Source organism: Tauraco erythrolophus, chromosome 3, assembly GCF_009769465.1.
Source record: "Tauraco erythrolophus isolate bTauEry1 chromosome 3, bTauEry1.pri, whole genome shotgun sequence".
Classification (NCBI taxonomy): domain Eukaryota; kingdom Metazoa; phylum Chordata; class Aves; order Musophagiformes; family Musophagidae; genus Tauraco; species Tauraco erythrolophus.
The window spans coordinates 92,992,394-93,009,791 of record NC_141467.1 but is presented as its reverse complement, the minus strand read 5'-3'; the positions used below and the strand labels follow the sequence as shown (position 1 = coordinate 93,009,791).

The following is a 17,398-nucleotide window of genomic DNA, read 5'->3' as shown; positions in this document are numbered from 1 at the left end:
AGTGGACTTTCTCCTTGGATTTTCTGGGTTCCTGTCTCCCTTCTCAAATGTGTGCCATGCCTAGTGACAACAGTCAGCACGCTGGTGTCTAGTTCTCCTTCAGGATCAGACATCTTTGAGTGGGGAGTGGAACAGACCTCATTTTGCCATCATTTTTATAGCAGCCATGCTATGATTGAAGGTTTTTTTTTTTCTTTTTTTTTTTAAAAAAAATGTCACTCCCTTGCTTAATTTTGCTGTTACGACATGGTTTTGGAGTTGTTAATGAACTTGTTGTATTTTTGTGCTGTCCCCCTTGGAACTGCTGTCACGTACATGGTGTTTGAGTCCAAAGCACAAAACCCAGTAAGACTGAGGTGGAGGTAAAGCTGGTCATAGAGGGATGTGTACAGGTAAAGTAGAAGCAACAAAGACTCCCAGGTAGCCAGTACAGGGGAAAGGATAAGCTGCAATATTTTTGAGGAGCTGAGAGTTGTTCTCATGGTTCCTGGGGAGGAAAGATGTAGTGAGGTATTGAGGCTCAGAGAGTGATGAGAATGAATGTCCAAAGCTGCTGGCCCTGTGGATCCCCAGCACAAGTGGGCAGGAGATGGGAGGAAGTTCACTCTGCCTTCTTGCAAGTTATCTACAGCATTTAAATATTGAAGAAAAAAGAGTAGGAGTTGCTTTTTCCCCCTCTTTGCCTTTTTGATCCCTGCCTTGAAGCAATAAAGCATTGGTCTGAGTGCAACGTCAAATGTTGTCATGAAAACTTTTTTGTATGTACCCACCTCGACAGATCTGTTCAGTGTGCTATGTGGTGAAGGATGTTGCTCTTGCTGTCATGGAGGGATAAAAAAAATCAAGAAGGGGTTTATAAAATAATAGAGCTGCAGAAGCAATTCTGCTATAGGTCACAAATGAGGACAGGGAAATTCTTGGGTGAAACCGTCCTGGCAGACATGTGGCTGAATGCATGAATGTCTTACCACATGTGTCTTCAACTCCCCTGTTTCCCTGTTGCTCAGACTTACTTTTTTTGTTCTGTTCTTCCTCAAGCAGGACCTATCCCTTTGATTTTTCTGTAAAGTTACTGACTCACCTATGGGAACTCTAAACCAACCAATTCATTCCCTTCCTAGTGCTTGTAAGAATATTTTTGAATTAACCTTTACCATCATCTGTGGGCAAGTGAGATGTTGGCTGAATTCTGGATTTGCTTAAATACTGTGCATGCTGCTAAAAACGTCCTTCAAGCTTTTTCTGCTGTGTCTGGATGGAAAAGTGGTTTTCTTATGTTTTGGGCAGCTTCAGATCTAGGAACTCAAATATAACCCTCTACTTTTCTTATGTGTGTCATGGCCATGGTGTCCTCTCTCCCTGCTGCATCGGGCTGCAGAGGCTCCCTCTTGTAGCTGACAGCTGCAGCATGCGTAGCAGCTCCTTGCTCCTTGCCTGCTGCATCTCAAGGATGTTTGGGAGAGAGGGACATGGGCTGTGTGGCTTGTCCTGGCAGGAGCGCTACATGTTGGGCACTCCAACTTAGCTGAATACGTTGGGGTTTGCCTGTTCTCTGGCTTGTGCATGGCCTGTTTGTTCTGGTTCCATGCAGCCAAGTTGAAAGTTCAGGCCAGACATCTAAGATTATTAGAAATTATCTTTACAGAGTAGGTATGTTAACTTCAATAAAGGTGTTTCCAGAGCATGAAGTGATGGGGAAAACACCATGCTTTCCAAATAAAACAAAAAAGGTGTTAGGGGTCGTTTTTGGAAGTTTGCAGGAGTGTATCTGGTAAAATGACAAGTCTATGTGTAAATGAAGATTTTACATTTCAAAAGACCTTACAAGGATAGTTTTCATTCTTTTTGTTGTCTTTGATTATTAAAAAAAAATAAAAATCCCTATGAAGTCTAAATATATATAGTCTAAATAGGATCCTGATGTACCTCTCAGATCTGTGCAGTCCCTGGGAGTGTCATGGTGATCTTCAAGGTGCATCTTTTTCCTTACTCCCTTGTTCCCAAGGGGAACAGACCCATAGGGCATGTTGTCGACCCCAGCATTGATACTTAGCTCTTGTCTGAACAGGTGAAGCAACGTAGTGCATGGAACTGCGTTATTCCTCTAAATTGCTCTTTGTTTTCAGGCAAAGATTGGACATCAGAAATCAGCCCAGCTAACCTGAGTCAGCAGAGTAATTATCCATAAATTTAAAATAAATTCCATGTTTAGGTTTCTGCTGAGTCAAGGCCTTATAAGTGGATCTGTAGCTGCTAGAAGCAGTTGATGCTATACTGAATTCAGAGGAGAGACAGCAGGTGTGGCTCTGCATGTGTAATCATTTTGGAAGGTTAACAGTTAAAATGCATGATTCTTTATTTAAAAAAAAGCGTCAAGCGGCTAACTTAAAATATAGGTGAATGTATATGTACAAACAGGAGTGCATGTTGGCTTTATTTTCTGTATTTCAGCTTGGCTTTTAATGATTAACTAGGCAGGCTTCCCTTCTGCCTGTAACTTGACTGGTAGGTTTCATTTTCAGGTTCTTCATGAGGCACTGTGTGCGAGCTTGGAGGAAAACGTTTAAATCCAAGCAGATATGTGAAAAGGAGTGATGTGTAACTTTCCCAATAGTATAACACGTGTTAATGTGAAAACTGTGTTTTATCTCTAAGCCATTCGTAGAAGTTTCTGCAGAGCGCTCTTAACATTCAGTACATTTCATCTTGTGTCCCATCACTGTTGAGTATCCAAACTCACAACCTCTGGTTTGGAGTATGCAGCAGTTTTGGCAAGTATTCTTGCTTTTAATAAAGTTGAGAGGGTAGAACATTATTGCTAATTTACCGTAATAGTGCCAAAAGTGCTTTTTCTTCCCCTCCTGGTTAGCAGAGGTGACCTGTTTGTGTTTTAGAGTCTTTGCCAGCTGCTTTTGTGTTACACTCTGGTCTTTGAAACTGTAATATTGTTGTACTCCTCTCAAGGATGATTGCGAGAGCCCCGTGATTCTTGACTGAAAAACATGAAGCTCTTCAACATAATTACAACCATCTCAACAGCTCAGTTCTTAAAGCAAATGCTGACCTTCTCATTCAAGTACTTTACAGTCTTTCTATACCTGGCACTCGACCTGTCTGGAGTGGCAGGCTGGGGAGGGAGAACACCTGGCCAGATCCTTTCTCTGCCAGGAGGTAGCCTTGTTCCTCTAAATTGACCAAGTGTGGCATGATGACTGAAGTAAGAGCCAGGACTCACTGTGGAGTCAGTTTGATACAGCTCAGAAGGAGGGAAGCTAATGAGCAAATTATCCTTATCTGTTGCAGGAAAAAAATCCTGTGTGGATGAGGCCATGTGCCTGCGGGGTGGTTTTGGTGGTTTTTTTTCTTTTTTTTTAACCTCCTCTGCAAGCTTATAATGCAAACTCCACCTAATAAAAATTTGATGAAGACATGTTGCAAAATCAGTGACCAGAGATATTTCTTTGCTTTATTTTCATTCCTTGAGTTTTGAATGCCTCTTGATAGTTCCCTTCTTTTTGACAGCAAGCCAGGTTTATTGTAAAACTCTACATATAATTTTTTTAATTAAAATACTACGCATATCATGGTTAATCTTTTTGATGTCCTTCCACATTGCATCAGCAATTAGTTTTTCATTTAATTAACAATCTATTAATATAATTGCAGTAGAGAACAGTGCTGTGGTTACTAATGCAGCACCCGCCTAGAGTTTTGCAAGTTTGAGTTCCTTCTTCCCTGCGAGGGGATGAGCTTTGTGCCCCTTCACCAGCTTGACCAGAGTTTGACAGATGTCTGTGTTGTGCACTTTCTCTGCAGCATGGGTTAACATGTTCTCACCTAGGAATCTGCAAACTAAACAAAGTTCCTAAACTGGTTTAAGTCTCTTAAAATAAAAGTGTATGGTAAATAACCAGGAGTTTAATTTGCAACAGCTCATCAGGAAGCAAAGCGAATGCATTTGTTTTTATCAGCAATGGAAGAAGTCAAAATAGTCTAGTCCAAACCGCTCGCTCTCTTGTCTTGGCGCTGATGATAATGTCTAAACTCTAGGAATGCTGGAATACCAGTTTGACTTTTTTTATTTTCCTTTCTGTGTCAATTTTGTGTCCTGCAATTTCTCACCATGCGCACCTGCCTGACAGCTGAGGCTCTGGGTAAGTCTGTGCCGTGCCGTAACCCTGGTGGCTGGTTTATTGTAGCCCTTGCTGTGGCCTCCTTATGGTGTCTGGTCTCCACTAACTGCCTAGACTTTAATTTCTAATGAAACTAAAATATCGCCTAATCTTAATGAACAAACCGTCTTTTGATTTATTTTCTTTTGGCATCTGATTGGAACACTGTAAAAGAAGAAGATCAGTATTGTAGATAAACCTCTGGTTTATTTTAGAAAGGGATTAACATGCACTGATAAATTGTTTCACAGTTGGGAGAGAAATTAAATGGAATGGACACGTCATCAAGGTGATGTTCAAATGATTGAATATCTCATTGTAAATATGACTTTTAAAGTCTAGAGCTTAAAGTCCTTAGTGTTGTTCTCTGTAAACCTGTGATCCAAGTCCCCCTTTTTTCTGAAAATCGCATGCACCTTTCTTAACTGGTAGATAAGAAATCACTATATCAAACTTCATGCTGGGGAAAGGGTGGAAATCAGCATCACAGTTCTCTCCTCTTCTGCTGCCTGATCACATCTCAAACCTGTTTAAATTGGAGTGCTGTCTCAGTGGTTTTGCAAATTTAAAGTAGCTGCCTTGAGATCCTCTTGCGAATGAAACACGGTGTTTCTGAATTTGAGAGAAATAATCATACCTCCACTTCTAGGCGTAATGAGGTAGGTGTTACCCTTTGGAGAAGCCTGGATTGATTAGATCAAGACACTCTTAACCGAAGTTCCTCAGCTGGACTCCTGGAGCTGGGCATTGTGGTGTCTGCTGCTTGTCCCCCTTTTTGAAACCCCATTTTCTGTCTTCCCTGCTTTTGTAATTCAATGTGGAAGTTTCCTTTGATAGCTTGGAACTTTTCTTTTAAGGGACAACGTAGCATTTTTGAACATTAGCAGCTGATTCAGATCTCCAGTAGTCACCAGAAAGACTCAGATTTGGTTGCTGAAGGGGTGTGAAGTTAACCCCAGCAATGAGGTTTTCCTCCTTTCTGTAAACGGAGGCAGAATTCTGCCGTTCTCAGGCTAGATCCATATTAGTCTATTTGTTGGCTTGACTGTGTAGGACTTAAAGGGCTTGTTCATCCTGGCAGATGAAGCAGGTATGCTCTTGTGAAGAAAGTGATTTGGGAATGAGTGACTTGGAGCCTACTTTGATTTGTACAGGTAGAGGTGTACTCAGCATTGTCTCATAAAGTGTAAATTCTGTCACTCTGTAAAGTGTCCATCTTGAGTATTCAAGTTCTGTGCAGGCACCTGAAAAAAGTGTGAGGGCACTCTTTCAGTGAGAATGTAGAAAATCGTAATTTCAGCAATATTTGCTATATTGCTTTGTCAATAACAGAATTAACTTTATTAGTCAGACTTGCACTAAGAGCATCGTTCTCCTTTGCTGTTGCTGACAGCTTTGCTAGTTTGAGTTGTCCTATAAAAAAATACAGGCATGGAATTAGGTTAAAAATTAGATTTATCTTTTTTCTTCTCCCTAATACATTTCCCTTAGCAAAGTTCTTTTCGAACAATGTTTATTTAAAAAGCTGCATGAGGCTTTCAGCCGGAATTCACACAGAACACTGTAAAACTGGACTTTTAATGCATTTTGGTCCTTTAAAGCTCTTGCATGTCGTCATAACAATGTGAAGCACCTGTTCTGAAGGTTGCATATTAAGACTGTCCTTGGAGTTGCTGTGGATTCATGTTAATATTGATGAGAAGCCGTTTAGCTCTCTGCAGTTCATTAGCTGTTACTTGCTCGTGTCAAGCTGCATGTCTCAGAGCTGTTGGAGCATGGTGCTGCTCAAGAAGTCAGTCTGCAACTTCTGGTCCTGTATTCCAGCTCCTCTCTGCAGCAGCAGAGCTCCACTTTGAGGAAGACTGGTTTTGAGTTTCTTCTTGGTTTTCACATTGTTGACTCATTCTTCAAGTGCAACTGGACATGCTCTGCAGAGCTATCCCTACGTTATGTTCATGTCTGGCTGGTTCCACGCCAGAGGCCTGTGATTTATGCTTGGTGCTTTTGACCATTTCTAACACTAATTGCTTTGGTGGGTCATTCAAACTTGTCTGCAGCTAGGGTAGGAGTGTCCTTCCAGGTTCACTTCTCCAGCTGCTTCATGATGAGACTGTTCTGGAACTATTTTCTGTCATTACCATAGTTGTGTTGGTTTGGAAGTGTTTCCAAATAGGTAACCTAAGCCCAGAGAATGTGGGCTAGAGAGAGTAATCAGTTGCTGATGTTCTTTATAAAAGCGTGCCCCATGTCCACAGCAAAAATAGCACAATCAGTTGTCAGGGCTGCCATAGACAAGTCACCTTCCCCTCATAATTAAAAGGGGGAAAGGACTTCATTGCTCTCCAGTATCAGTGTTCCCTTCTGAGATAAGTAGTGGATTCAGACTCACGGAGACCCAAAGTGGGTGAGGAGCAGAGGTGATCACATCCTTGGTGTCCTCTGGATGTAGGAGTGCTGTCGTGTAGCTGCGCTGTACTCTGCTTGGTGAAGGAAACTGGTTAAATTGGGCAGAGATCTCGTCCCTCACATTCCTGAGCTGTCTGAGTGCTGTGGGAGGCAGCTGGCGATTCCGGGAGTGGGAAGAGTTATGCCTGATTTCAAAAGACTTGCTAGATTGATGTCTGCATTATGGAGCTTTCAAAGGATGTTAATAAAGCTTTCCTGCTTCTAAAAGATTGCAAGGAGGCATCAGGAGAGAGCTGTATTCATACCATGTAAACATCTGACTTCAGAGCCTCATCCAAGTGATTCACCTACGCTTGTTTCCTGCTCTGAATTATACCCTGGACAGCTTGTGTGTTTTCACTGGCTACGCAGGTGCCCAGCAGCCCTAGTGTGAAAACATGTCAATAAAAGCGGTGAGGAGATGGTATGTCTCTTAATGTCCTGATTCAGTTAAAGGAATAAAACAGAAACTTCGTAGAGATACAGAGGATGCTGGGGAGCGATGCAGTTTTACACGTGCTTTTGCCAAAGGGTTAAAATACACAGCCTAAACATTATCCTAATAACAGTTGAACTGAGTGAGTTACACAGGTGTAAATGAAGTTTATTTTGGCCCCATGTTTTGGGTGCTCTATTGCTCTGATCCAAAACGGTGGTGCTCCATGAGGTCCACGTAAATTACCAAAATTCACTCTAATTGAACCCACTTCATCAATAGAATCCAGTTGCTTTCTAAGTGTGTGTGTTTTCACCACGTAGGTGAATGCATTTGACAAGGATTTACTGTGTTAAGTGCACGATCATATGGTGGAGCAGTGGAATGTTTACAGTAGTTCTCCAGAGCTGAACTAAGGAGTGTGGGATTTACTTCACAACTAATATATTTTGTATTTGCCACATCCAGGCTAGTGAGCCAGCATCTAGGTTTAAACAGTGTGAGATTGTTTCACCTGTTATAATTGTCTGAGCAATAATGCAAGGCTCAGTTTCAGGAATTTGAAAGAACAACTCCAGGGAGGTATAAAACGTTTAATTGCTGCATCTGATAGCAAGGGAGAATATAGGGAAAGGCCTGAAATGTACAGAATGGTCTTCAAGCAGAAGGGCCCGGTTTGTCTCCTAAGGATGATGGATGAGAAAGCACAGGACGTTCAGGGAGTTATCCAAAACTCTTCTATAACTTGTTTCTGGCAGATGCTAATTTTGAGAGGGAACAGGTGACTGCAACTTCAGAGTCAGTCATTTTTTAAGTTACTTACTTCCAAAATAGTTGAAATAGTTGTGTTTATGACCACATTGCACTGGTCAGCCTGTTCTAGAGGATCAGACACTGGGTCTTCCTGCTGGCGGTTTGGTACCCAGGTGGCCTTGGCATTGGCCGTGACAGTGTTGCACGGCACATGGTTCCTTGAGGATCTATCACAGAGCTCTGCTTGTGGGTGTCCGTGCAGTTTTGTCTAACTGTGTTCAGGGGACATTTGAATGTATCCAGACTGTAATGGCACCAAGCCAGTGTGATTCTGCCTGACTTTCATCGCTGCTGTCTTTCCTGCATCTCTGGCTGTGCACTAGTGCAGGGTTGCTGATGACTTCACCTCACTCTGGAGTAATGAAGAAATACGTATGATAATTAGGCAAAGGTTTTTCTTTGTAACTCTGGCTGACCTTGATTCATCTGCACTGTGTACCACACGCGTCAAGAGACTTTTTTCCTCCTCTTGCTCATAGGTTTAAATCCCCTGTGCAGAAAGTTTATTGTCCGTAAAAATTGATTTTGAGTAACTGCTTGTAACTCACCCACCATTTTTCAATGTTATCTTCCTGGTATTTATCAAGAGTGGCATGAATATGTACCTGGATACTTAATTTGCATGTGATGATAATATTTCTGGGAGATTTGAGACAAATTTACACAACTGAGGTTCTTTAGAATATTTAGGGGTGTCAGCTGCGTGAAAACGTCTTGCAACTGCAACCTTGTTGACTCAGTAATACTACGGCTAAGCAGCAGCTCTTCACTCCCAGAGGAGTGAATTTTTAGCATGATGCAGAGTAAGCAGTTGGTGCAGAATAAGATAGTTGACTGTCACAGCAAGTTTTGGTATTATGAGTTTACTGTAATTAACACAGTGAACCTTTTTGGTTGCAAAACATTGGATTTTTTTACTTCCATAGACAAATACTGGATATTAATATGTATTTGAGAAGTCAATATTTTTTTTTCTTTTGGACTTTGGAACAAAGAAAACTATTTTAGCAGTTGGTTGTGTAAAGTATTTGAATCCAGTGGTCTGATAATCGATAACGTGTTCCTAATATCTCATATAGGAAATTCATTCAATCCTTTAATGACTCTACAAAGTTGTCATTAGGGCCTCACTAAGCACAAAAGTAGGAAGGAAGAGGAATACGCCTGGGGTTAGTGATTAACATCCTCCCAATTAGTAAGATGTTGATTTTCAGCAAGGACAGTGAGAAGGATTTATACAGCTGACACTTTGAGAAAATTATGTAAAATGCTGTCTTTGTCTTGTTGAAGCCTTTTGAACTGAGATGGATTTCTATTATATGCAAAAGGAAAAAAACCTAAATGCTATGAAATGCATGATTAAATTGGGAAAAAAAATTGAATTAAGGGAAAACGCTGGTTGAAACTTGAATTGCAAAAGTACAATGCAGCAGCAGTGCTGGCTGAAAATAAGGTCTTCCTCTTCAGAGATCCACAGTTTTGACAAAATGTGCTCTTGATTGTTTCCTGCATACAGGACGGGGTGACATTCAGCCCCAGCTGGATAGTGCTTTACAAGATGTCAATGATAAGTACCTGCTGCTTGAAGAAACCGAGAAGCAAGCTGTCAGAAAAGCTCTGATCGAGGAGCGCGGTCGATTCTGTGCTTTCATCTCGATGCTGCGACCCGTGATAGTAAGAGCTCTCCGTTCTAAGTTGGTACAATTCACAAATTGGATAAGTGGCCAAAAGCCTTTAAAGAGTAGCTTGTGATGTTTTAGGAATAAATCTCTAAAGTCACAGAAACTAGCCAAAATTCAACCTGCGTCTCTGCCTAGGAAGCGGCGAGAGTTGGGCTCTAGTTCTTGTAGGCGTTTGGAGTAATTCAGACGCTGCTTTCAAGATGACTAATGGGAAAACAATGGGCACAAAGGCTTAAGTGGGCTTGAGTTCCCTATGCATACTGACCCAAGACATTGCTAATGCAGTTTTTTCCACTGCTCTTTTTCTTAACATCACATTTTAATATAAATCTTCCTTACTCCTACTCCAGTGCTAGGACTGATAAATGTTTCAAGACCTCCCCTGTGCATATAATGACATTATCTGACAGATTGCAGGCGGCTTCCATGCAGTTTTCTGGCAGCTCTTTTCCTCCTACATGACAGCTTTTTCAGTTCATTGAAAAGGTTTAAGTATATTTTCATAATCTCAGGTTGTCTGAAGCTTGGTGATGAATCGTTTGTGGCTTTGTGCAAGTGTGATGCATTTCTGAAGGGTCTCCACGTCCTGGGAAAACGTTCCCAATGCCTGTTTACAAGGAGCATCAGTCTCAAGAGAAAACCATGGTTAGAGAAATAGGGAGGTTGTGACTGAGCAGGAGGACGTGAGTTGCAGGCTCTGAGGACCTGGGTGAAATTACCATGGTAGCTAAGGAATTACTATGGTAACTTACGGTGCAGGACTCAGATGAGTTAGCTGTTGATGTGGCTTAAGCCAGGATGAATCGTAGGTGCATTAATGCTCTGTACCTGTACAGTGCCTTTATCTCAAAGTTTCCAAGAACTAGTAAAAAGTACAAGTTTAACACCTGTTTAGGTTCAAGGTTAGAATCCTTAGGGCACATTAGTGAGTATACATAGAAGAGTTAAATCTTTTCCAAACGCAGCAAAAATTACGCTCTTTTTCTGCAAATGTCACAAAAAGAAGGCTGACACTTCTCTCACTGATGAGAGAAAGAGTTTCTGAGCCTCAGTACTTACAGCAATCTTAAAGCAGTTATAAAACTCTAAATTAATATTTCCAACTCTCTTTCATAAGTAGCAATTGCTTAATGGTCAAAAAACAACTCTGCTGGGCATTCCCACAGTCATCAGCAAAAAGAAAAAGGTTGTGTAGTGTGTTATGGGTCTGATTTTTAAAACCAAGGCTGTGATTAGCCTTGCTCTTTTGCCTTTTCAGGAAGAAGAAATATCAATGCTAGGAGAAATAACCCATTTACAAACCATATCAGATGACCTGAAAAGTCTCACTATGGATCCACACAAATTGCCATCTTCAAGTGAACAGGTTAGCTCTTGTTACCTGGAAAACATCTTTATTTGTAGCTTGTACCAGTTTTCCTTTTGTGTTACAAGAAATTCTGACTACTAGTATTTAGTGGCTTGTGTTATGTTTTGGAGATGCTTCACTGCAGCAAGGTAGTTTTTAACATCAGCAATTTAAAAAACTTTATTTTGAAGTACCAACTGAGTACTCCTGAAGTACTTGGTGAGACCAGTGTGAAGTGGGAGCAGTAGCACTTTGAAGTCTATGAAGATGCCCAATTTCTGCTGAGTGTCGCCTCCTCGCCCTGCATTGGAGGATCCCTGTCTTTATGTGGTCACAAGATTGCTGGGATTAGATGGCTCGATGGAGTCTAACATTTGAACATTTTTCCATGCTATCTTTAAAATGCATAGCAGAAAATGTGTATTGTTAAATAACTCCAAATAGCGCCTTTTTCTCCAGCCCTGCTGTGTGCACTCAGTTTTCTTGTCATACCTTAATCACCTTATTGTTGACCTAGGGGTGTAAAGGAGGGAAGCTCTGCTGGGGTTGAGTGTTGGATCTTTGATTATTTTTTTTTTAAATGGAAGTTTTAAAAGTCTAAAGTTGTAATTTTTTTTTAAGGAAAACCAAAACAAAACAGCTTACAGCATGGGCAAAATAAATCTCCAGTTTACTTTTTAAAGATTTTTCCATTAAAATCTGGACTTTCCTTCTGTGATAGCAGCCCTAGTGTTGCATGGTAGTTCCTGGAAAGCCAAGGATGAAGCTGACTCTCCTGTGTAATACACACAGTGTAATTCTGGAAAAGAACTTGAGACTGGGTCAGTTGGCACTGAAAGTTTGTAGTGGTGATGAATGTTGTATGACAAACAGATACTTTCTGTTAATAGGGGGAAAAAAATTTCCACGTCCTTGATGCTATTGATTATCTTTCATCAGGTAATTTTAGATTTGAAAGGTTCTGATTACAGCTGGTCTTACCAGACTCCTCCATCCTCTCCCAGTACTACCATGTCCAGAAAATCTAGTGTTTGCAGGTAAGTAGACTGGTAATGTTTAATTTTAACCTGTTTGGGGGCAAAGGGAGGCAAGTTTAGACTGTGGTATGGATTTGTATGCATACTTAAATTTTAAATAACAACTCTTAATGAAATAAATTCCTCATGGTCTTTATCCGTTTAAGTGTGTGGCTGGGAATATTAAAAAGGATGGGCATGACTGAACAACTTTTGAACTGAAGACAACTTGAAGGTGCTTTTGATTCAATTCTCTTGAATCCGTTTCAGATCAAAGAGCAGACTGTACTGATCTAAGCTCTGAGATTGTTCATTCATAATTTTATTTTCTGTTTCTCATGTGATGACTTTTTAGATTATTCTAAGTAGCTGTTACTAATCAGTAAGTTAAACTGTTTGAAAAGAAAAAACATCCTTGGCAATTGCCCTATCAGTCTGGTAGATGGAAATGCTTTTTTGATACAAGTTTTTTTGACTGTTTAATGCTGTCTAATACTGTCCTGAAATATGTTGAAACACTGGATTCTGTCTGTGCTTTCTCTGTAAAAACTGTTTTCTCTCATAAAACAGTTTATTAGCATGTCGCCCCATACCCTGGTGTCTACATTTACTCTTTCCTTTTACTGAAAAGGAAGATACCCTATTGTGTATTCTGCTCAACACCTTTCTAGCTGCCCTTGAATGATTGCCTTTTAGTTTGCTTTATGAATAATGTACTACAGGTTCCCTGTGTATGAGCAACATTAACCTATAGCATGTCAGAGCAAGTGAACATGACTTCTGTGTACCTACTTGTCTCTGCATGCAGATATATATAGAAAAGTACTGAAGTTTTTCATATATATATGTGAAAACATGCATATTTAGAGCAATGAGCACAGGCTTAAAGATGCAGTATCCTGAAGCTGTAAAAGAAAATGGCAAAAAACCCAAAAAGTTCCATGATCTGCTCCTAATGAACCTCATCTTCCTGTGTAGTAAAACCTGTATGGCAACAGACTGTCATGTGTGGCTAAAACAAGGCAGAGCTCCTCTTCCCCTGCTCCAGGCTGACTTGTACATCTTCTGTGTACATGGCATTGTGGTCCTCACCCACATATTCTTCTGAGCCATCCCTTCAGCTAGTCAGTGGGCTTCTGCCAATGAAGGTAGGAAGCTGCCTTCAGATCGATGCATCCTGCTGATCCTGCTCAGCCACCCCAGCAGGAAACTTCAAAGGCTCCCACGTTGTGGATGGCATGTCATTGCTATCATTCATGGATACTGGAGATTAAAAATCAATCTCTATGTTTGAAAAATGAAATTTTTTTTTCATGGATATTAATTTGGGGTTCTAATTCTCTGATGATCTTTCATACTACCTAAAGCTACATACCCAATGGCTTCACTTCACTCAATATGCCATCACGTCCTTTTTTTCTGGTAGAATGCCTTCATGTAAGCAAAACTTGTCCCAGGTACTCTGAAGCGTGGGGTTTTGGTGATGCTTTCAAAAGTCTCCCACGTTGGCCTGCTGACTGACTGCAACAGCATGCCTAGAGGCAGACTTTTAGATGAACTGTGGTGCCTTTGGACCCCTGCTAGCGATCCCCCTGAAAATTTGGGCCGTGGTGCAAGAGCAACAAGGTGTAAGTCAATAATAGGAGATAATCTGTCAACAGACATTTTTTGTGCAAGTGCTGTACAAATGCTAGAGAGAGCATGTAGTGATCCCTTCGTCCCTAACCTGACTCTGAACTCTGAGTGGTAAAAATGCCATTTTCTCTCTGATTGCAAGGGATACTGCAGCTGCTTACAGTTCTTTACTGATATATATGTGCATATATATATATATTTAATTTTTCAACATTTTTTTTTTCCGGTTTATGCTGCCTGTGGACATGTGGAATGTTAATTGTACTGTATATGGGTCTCTCCCCACCCCGCCCTTGTGTCTTTTCCTCTCCCCTTTCCTTTCTTTGTTCCTTTTGTCTCTCACAGCAGTCTGAACAGCGTTAACAGTAGTGATTCCCGGTCCAGTGGCTCGCACTCGCACTCACCTAGTTCACACTATCGCTATCGCAGCTCCAATCTGCCTCAGCAGGCACCCATGAGGCTGTCCAGTGTGTCCTCCCATGATTCTGGATTCATGTCCCAGGATGCTTTCCAGTCCAAATCGCCATCCCCCATGCCACCAGAAGCACCTAACCAGGTACGTGCAAGCATGAGAACAAAAACCTGAGTGTGAGCTGGACTTTGTAATTTGGCTCACCTTTCACAAAAAGGATCTGGTGTGGTTTTGGGGTACCTTGGAGTCAGGTTAAACACGGAGGGTAAGGTTTGTCTCACTGCACTTCATCTATCTAAAAGTTGGGCCTCTAGCTGAAGTGATTTATGCTGCTTTTGCAGTTAGCCCTAAAGAAACAGATTAGTTGCTCTCGGGGGATTTGGTTTTCTCTCTGGCCCTGGAGGGAGCCTGGATGCCCAACTTTCAGATAGGTACAGACGAGAAAGAGCAAGAAGTCCCGCCTTGCAGGAGGGAATAAATATTTACGTTAGCCACTGAGGTTACCAGTTAATATCCTGCATAGATTGCAAGCTGTTAATAGCTGGTGGCTGTTTACTGTTTAATGGACAGTGCCAGAACAGCCTTCTGACAGCCTTAGTATTGATACTGGTGGCTTTGGCATCAGAGAGACTACTTTTATTCCTCCCCTGCAAAGGGCCTGGAATACTCAAAATGCCATTAGCAGTATCATATGAAATTGATTTGCTGGTTTTTATGACGTCTCTTTCTGTGTATAGGCTTGCTGGTTTTGACTCTCGATTGAGCACCTTGCAGAAATAAAGCTTCTGCATGAAAACGAGAGAGATTTTTAGTTCTTTATAGAACTCATAAGAAATGAGTGATCGTCATATAGGATAATGTCCTGAACTCAGTCAAACTAAGAGGATTTCACTATAAATACAAGCAAAACTTTTCCAAAGCGTTCTTTGGTCTGCAGAAGGAAGTTGCTGCTCTGTTTGTTTGTGGCATCATTCCTATAAAAACTAGCTGGCCACGTGCAGGCAGAGGTTTGCATGCCTCCGTGGTGTGTATCTTCCAGCACCTGAATTCTCTTCTCTTTTATTTTTTGGGTTTTTTTGGTTTTTTTTTACAAATCACACGGCAGCTGAAATATTTTGTAAACAAGGCCGAATGGCCATCTCACATTATAAATACCATTGTAAATCTTAGTTACAAACTGAAGGAGACCTAATGTCGTGTTGCTGAGTATAACTCATTTTTAATACACCCTGAGGTCACTGGAGAGGATTGTCCTTTAGTTTAATAAATGTAGTTGCACTCCTTTTCATGTGTTGAGGAGTAGATGTTTTGTGGGCCATGATAAATTGAATCCTCACAATGAGCAAGCGGCCAACAATTTCAGTGTGAGCGGCTACCAAGTATCACCTGCACAGCAATTTTTTATAGCTGACAACCTGAAGAACTTTTTCCACACTAATAAAAATGAATGTTTTGTTTAGATTGGCTATAGCTAACCTAAGTGAAATGCAAAAAAAGTAAACGAGCAATAATAAAGTAAACTGAAATAGTAACAAGGTAAGGAAGTTGGCTTTTAAGATGCATACATCAGTAACATATTCTAGCATCATCTTTGTTTTTCATAGTATCCCCTGCACCTGCATAAAAGGGCGGTACAGGATGATGCTGTGTTTGCAGATGAGGATGTAACTTCGCAATGGCCCTTAGCATGGAAGAAACCCAACACCTCTCTTTGCAAGTTCCCCTGTTAAGCTGAGGAGAGGGAACTTAGGCTGGTATCAGCTGACAGAACATCCTGAAAGTCGATGGGAGTCATGCTGATTTACACCAGCTAAGTTCATATGCTTTCACTTCATTGTAGAAACTGTCCATAAAGTTGCAAACTGATCCAAGCATCACTTGAGCTATTCCTGAGCTGTAGAAGGCTGCAGCAGTGTGCCATTGACTTGACAAGTGTAGTGTGTTGGTATAACAAGTAGGTGTGTGCTCTGTATGTCTCTGGTTCTGTATACCTTTACGCAGAGGAAAAGGTAACAGATCATTGCCTGGCCGCTTCATCTTTGCTTAAGTGTCTTGCTTTGTATGTTCAGCACTAAGGAAAATGTGTGTGTTGTGCTGACAGATACTTGTGATTGTGAGCTTTCCGAGAAGCTGTTCAATTTACAGCGTTATTTCATGTTGTGTGTCTCTAACCAACTGACAGATCTTCCTTGTGGCAATGTGCTTTTGATTCGGTGGTGGGTGGGGAGGAGCAGCGCTATCAGCTGCTGACTGTTTCTGAAACACTGGTGGCATTGTTTCTAGTAGTGTCACTGCAAGAGCAGAAAAGCAAGCTCTGGAATCAACACAGGAAATTAAAAGCTATATATCTGGCACAGGTGGACACTTTGCTGATGTTTGCTAGCTACATGTGGCATCTAGTGGGGCAACAAAGCCCATTGTCTTTTAATAAGGAGTTTTAAAAAGAAAAGTAGAAGGGGGCTACACAAAATTACCATGTTATGGGAATGAGAATATAGGAGCTATGTGAAGCTTTTATGCTCTCACCCACATTGTAGACAAGCGTCACTGGAAATTAAACTGATTTTGTTCAAAATCAGATAGAGGGGGAAAATCTCAAACAAGGAATAGGGAGAGATTTAAACAAGATACAGACTATACCAGAGGAGAGATGACTGGTAGAATGAAGACTGCTTTTCAGCCTTCAGTTGCTGAGTAGTCAGTCTTTACAGTTGCCACACTCTTCACAGAAGACAGGAAAAAGAGCAGTTATAAAACCGACCTCTGCCCTGACGCTGGTTTAGTGCCATCTCTTTTCTGCAGCTTTGCTGTTAACGTCACCAGGAGTGTAAGTGTTAGCCTGGAACAGATAGCTGTACATGTGGAAAGGTCACGTAAAATGCTTTAATCTTTATTAAGCAAGTACATTTGGGTATAGCTGAACAGCTGGAAAAGCATCACAGGTCTCTCTCTGGAGTGGAACAGTTTCTCTAAATGCTGGATTTGAGGTCAGCCCTGGCCAGCGTTGCCCATGGCATGTGCTGACACCATGTAAAGCCCTTCTGATGGACCTGCTGCTGGGAGCACAGGGTAACTCTTGGATGAACGTTGAACTTGGCTGGTGCTGCTAAACCCAGACGTTGCCCTAGTTAGTGGACAAACTGAGGTCTGGGAGTATCTGCCATAAAGTAATATGGTAGTAGTAGAGCTGTGTTTGATTTAGGGGGATAATAATAGAAGGATCCACTGGACTTGGAGAGAACACACACAGGGGAAGCAATTATACAGTTGGATTTTAGAGGCTACTTATGACTTTATGGAGATGAAAGCAAGGGGAGAGAACGAAGCAGATGAAGAAGAGAAAAAACTGTTGATGTGCTGTCAAAGAGCAGAGGACTGAGTCTTTATTGTTAGAATATTCTGGAAATCACTTTCCCTAATCAGTGAAGTAGAGGGAAAC

The 17,398-nt window shown here is 41.3% G+C and overlaps 1 protein-coding gene across 13 annotated transcripts in view; it reads left to right on the top strand.

Annotated features, from left to right (window-relative positions):
* The window catches only part of MTSS1 (MTSS I-BAR domain containing 1), a 127,487-nt gene that overhangs the window by 98,494 nt on the left and 11,595 nt on the right, over nucleotides 1-17,398 (top strand). For 4 of the 13 annotated variants that reach the window (XM_086608840.1, XM_086608837.1, XM_086608832.1 and 1 more), the window contains exons 7-11: nucleotides 4,143-4,154; nucleotides 9,383-9,540; nucleotides 10,807-10,914; nucleotides 11,836-11,933; nucleotides 13,893-14,103. In XM_086608840.1, the coding sequence (XP_086464966.1) occupies nucleotides 4,143-4,154; nucleotides 9,383-9,540; nucleotides 10,807-10,914; nucleotides 11,836-11,933; nucleotides 13,893-14,103 (587 nt within the window). The remainder of the gene's footprint in view (nucleotides 1-4,142; nucleotides 4,155-9,382; nucleotides 9,541-10,806; nucleotides 10,915-11,835; nucleotides 11,934-13,892; nucleotides 14,104-17,398) is intronic. The other 9 variants (XM_086608836.1, XM_086608830.1, XM_086608828.1 and 6 more) reach the window with 4 other exon arrangements.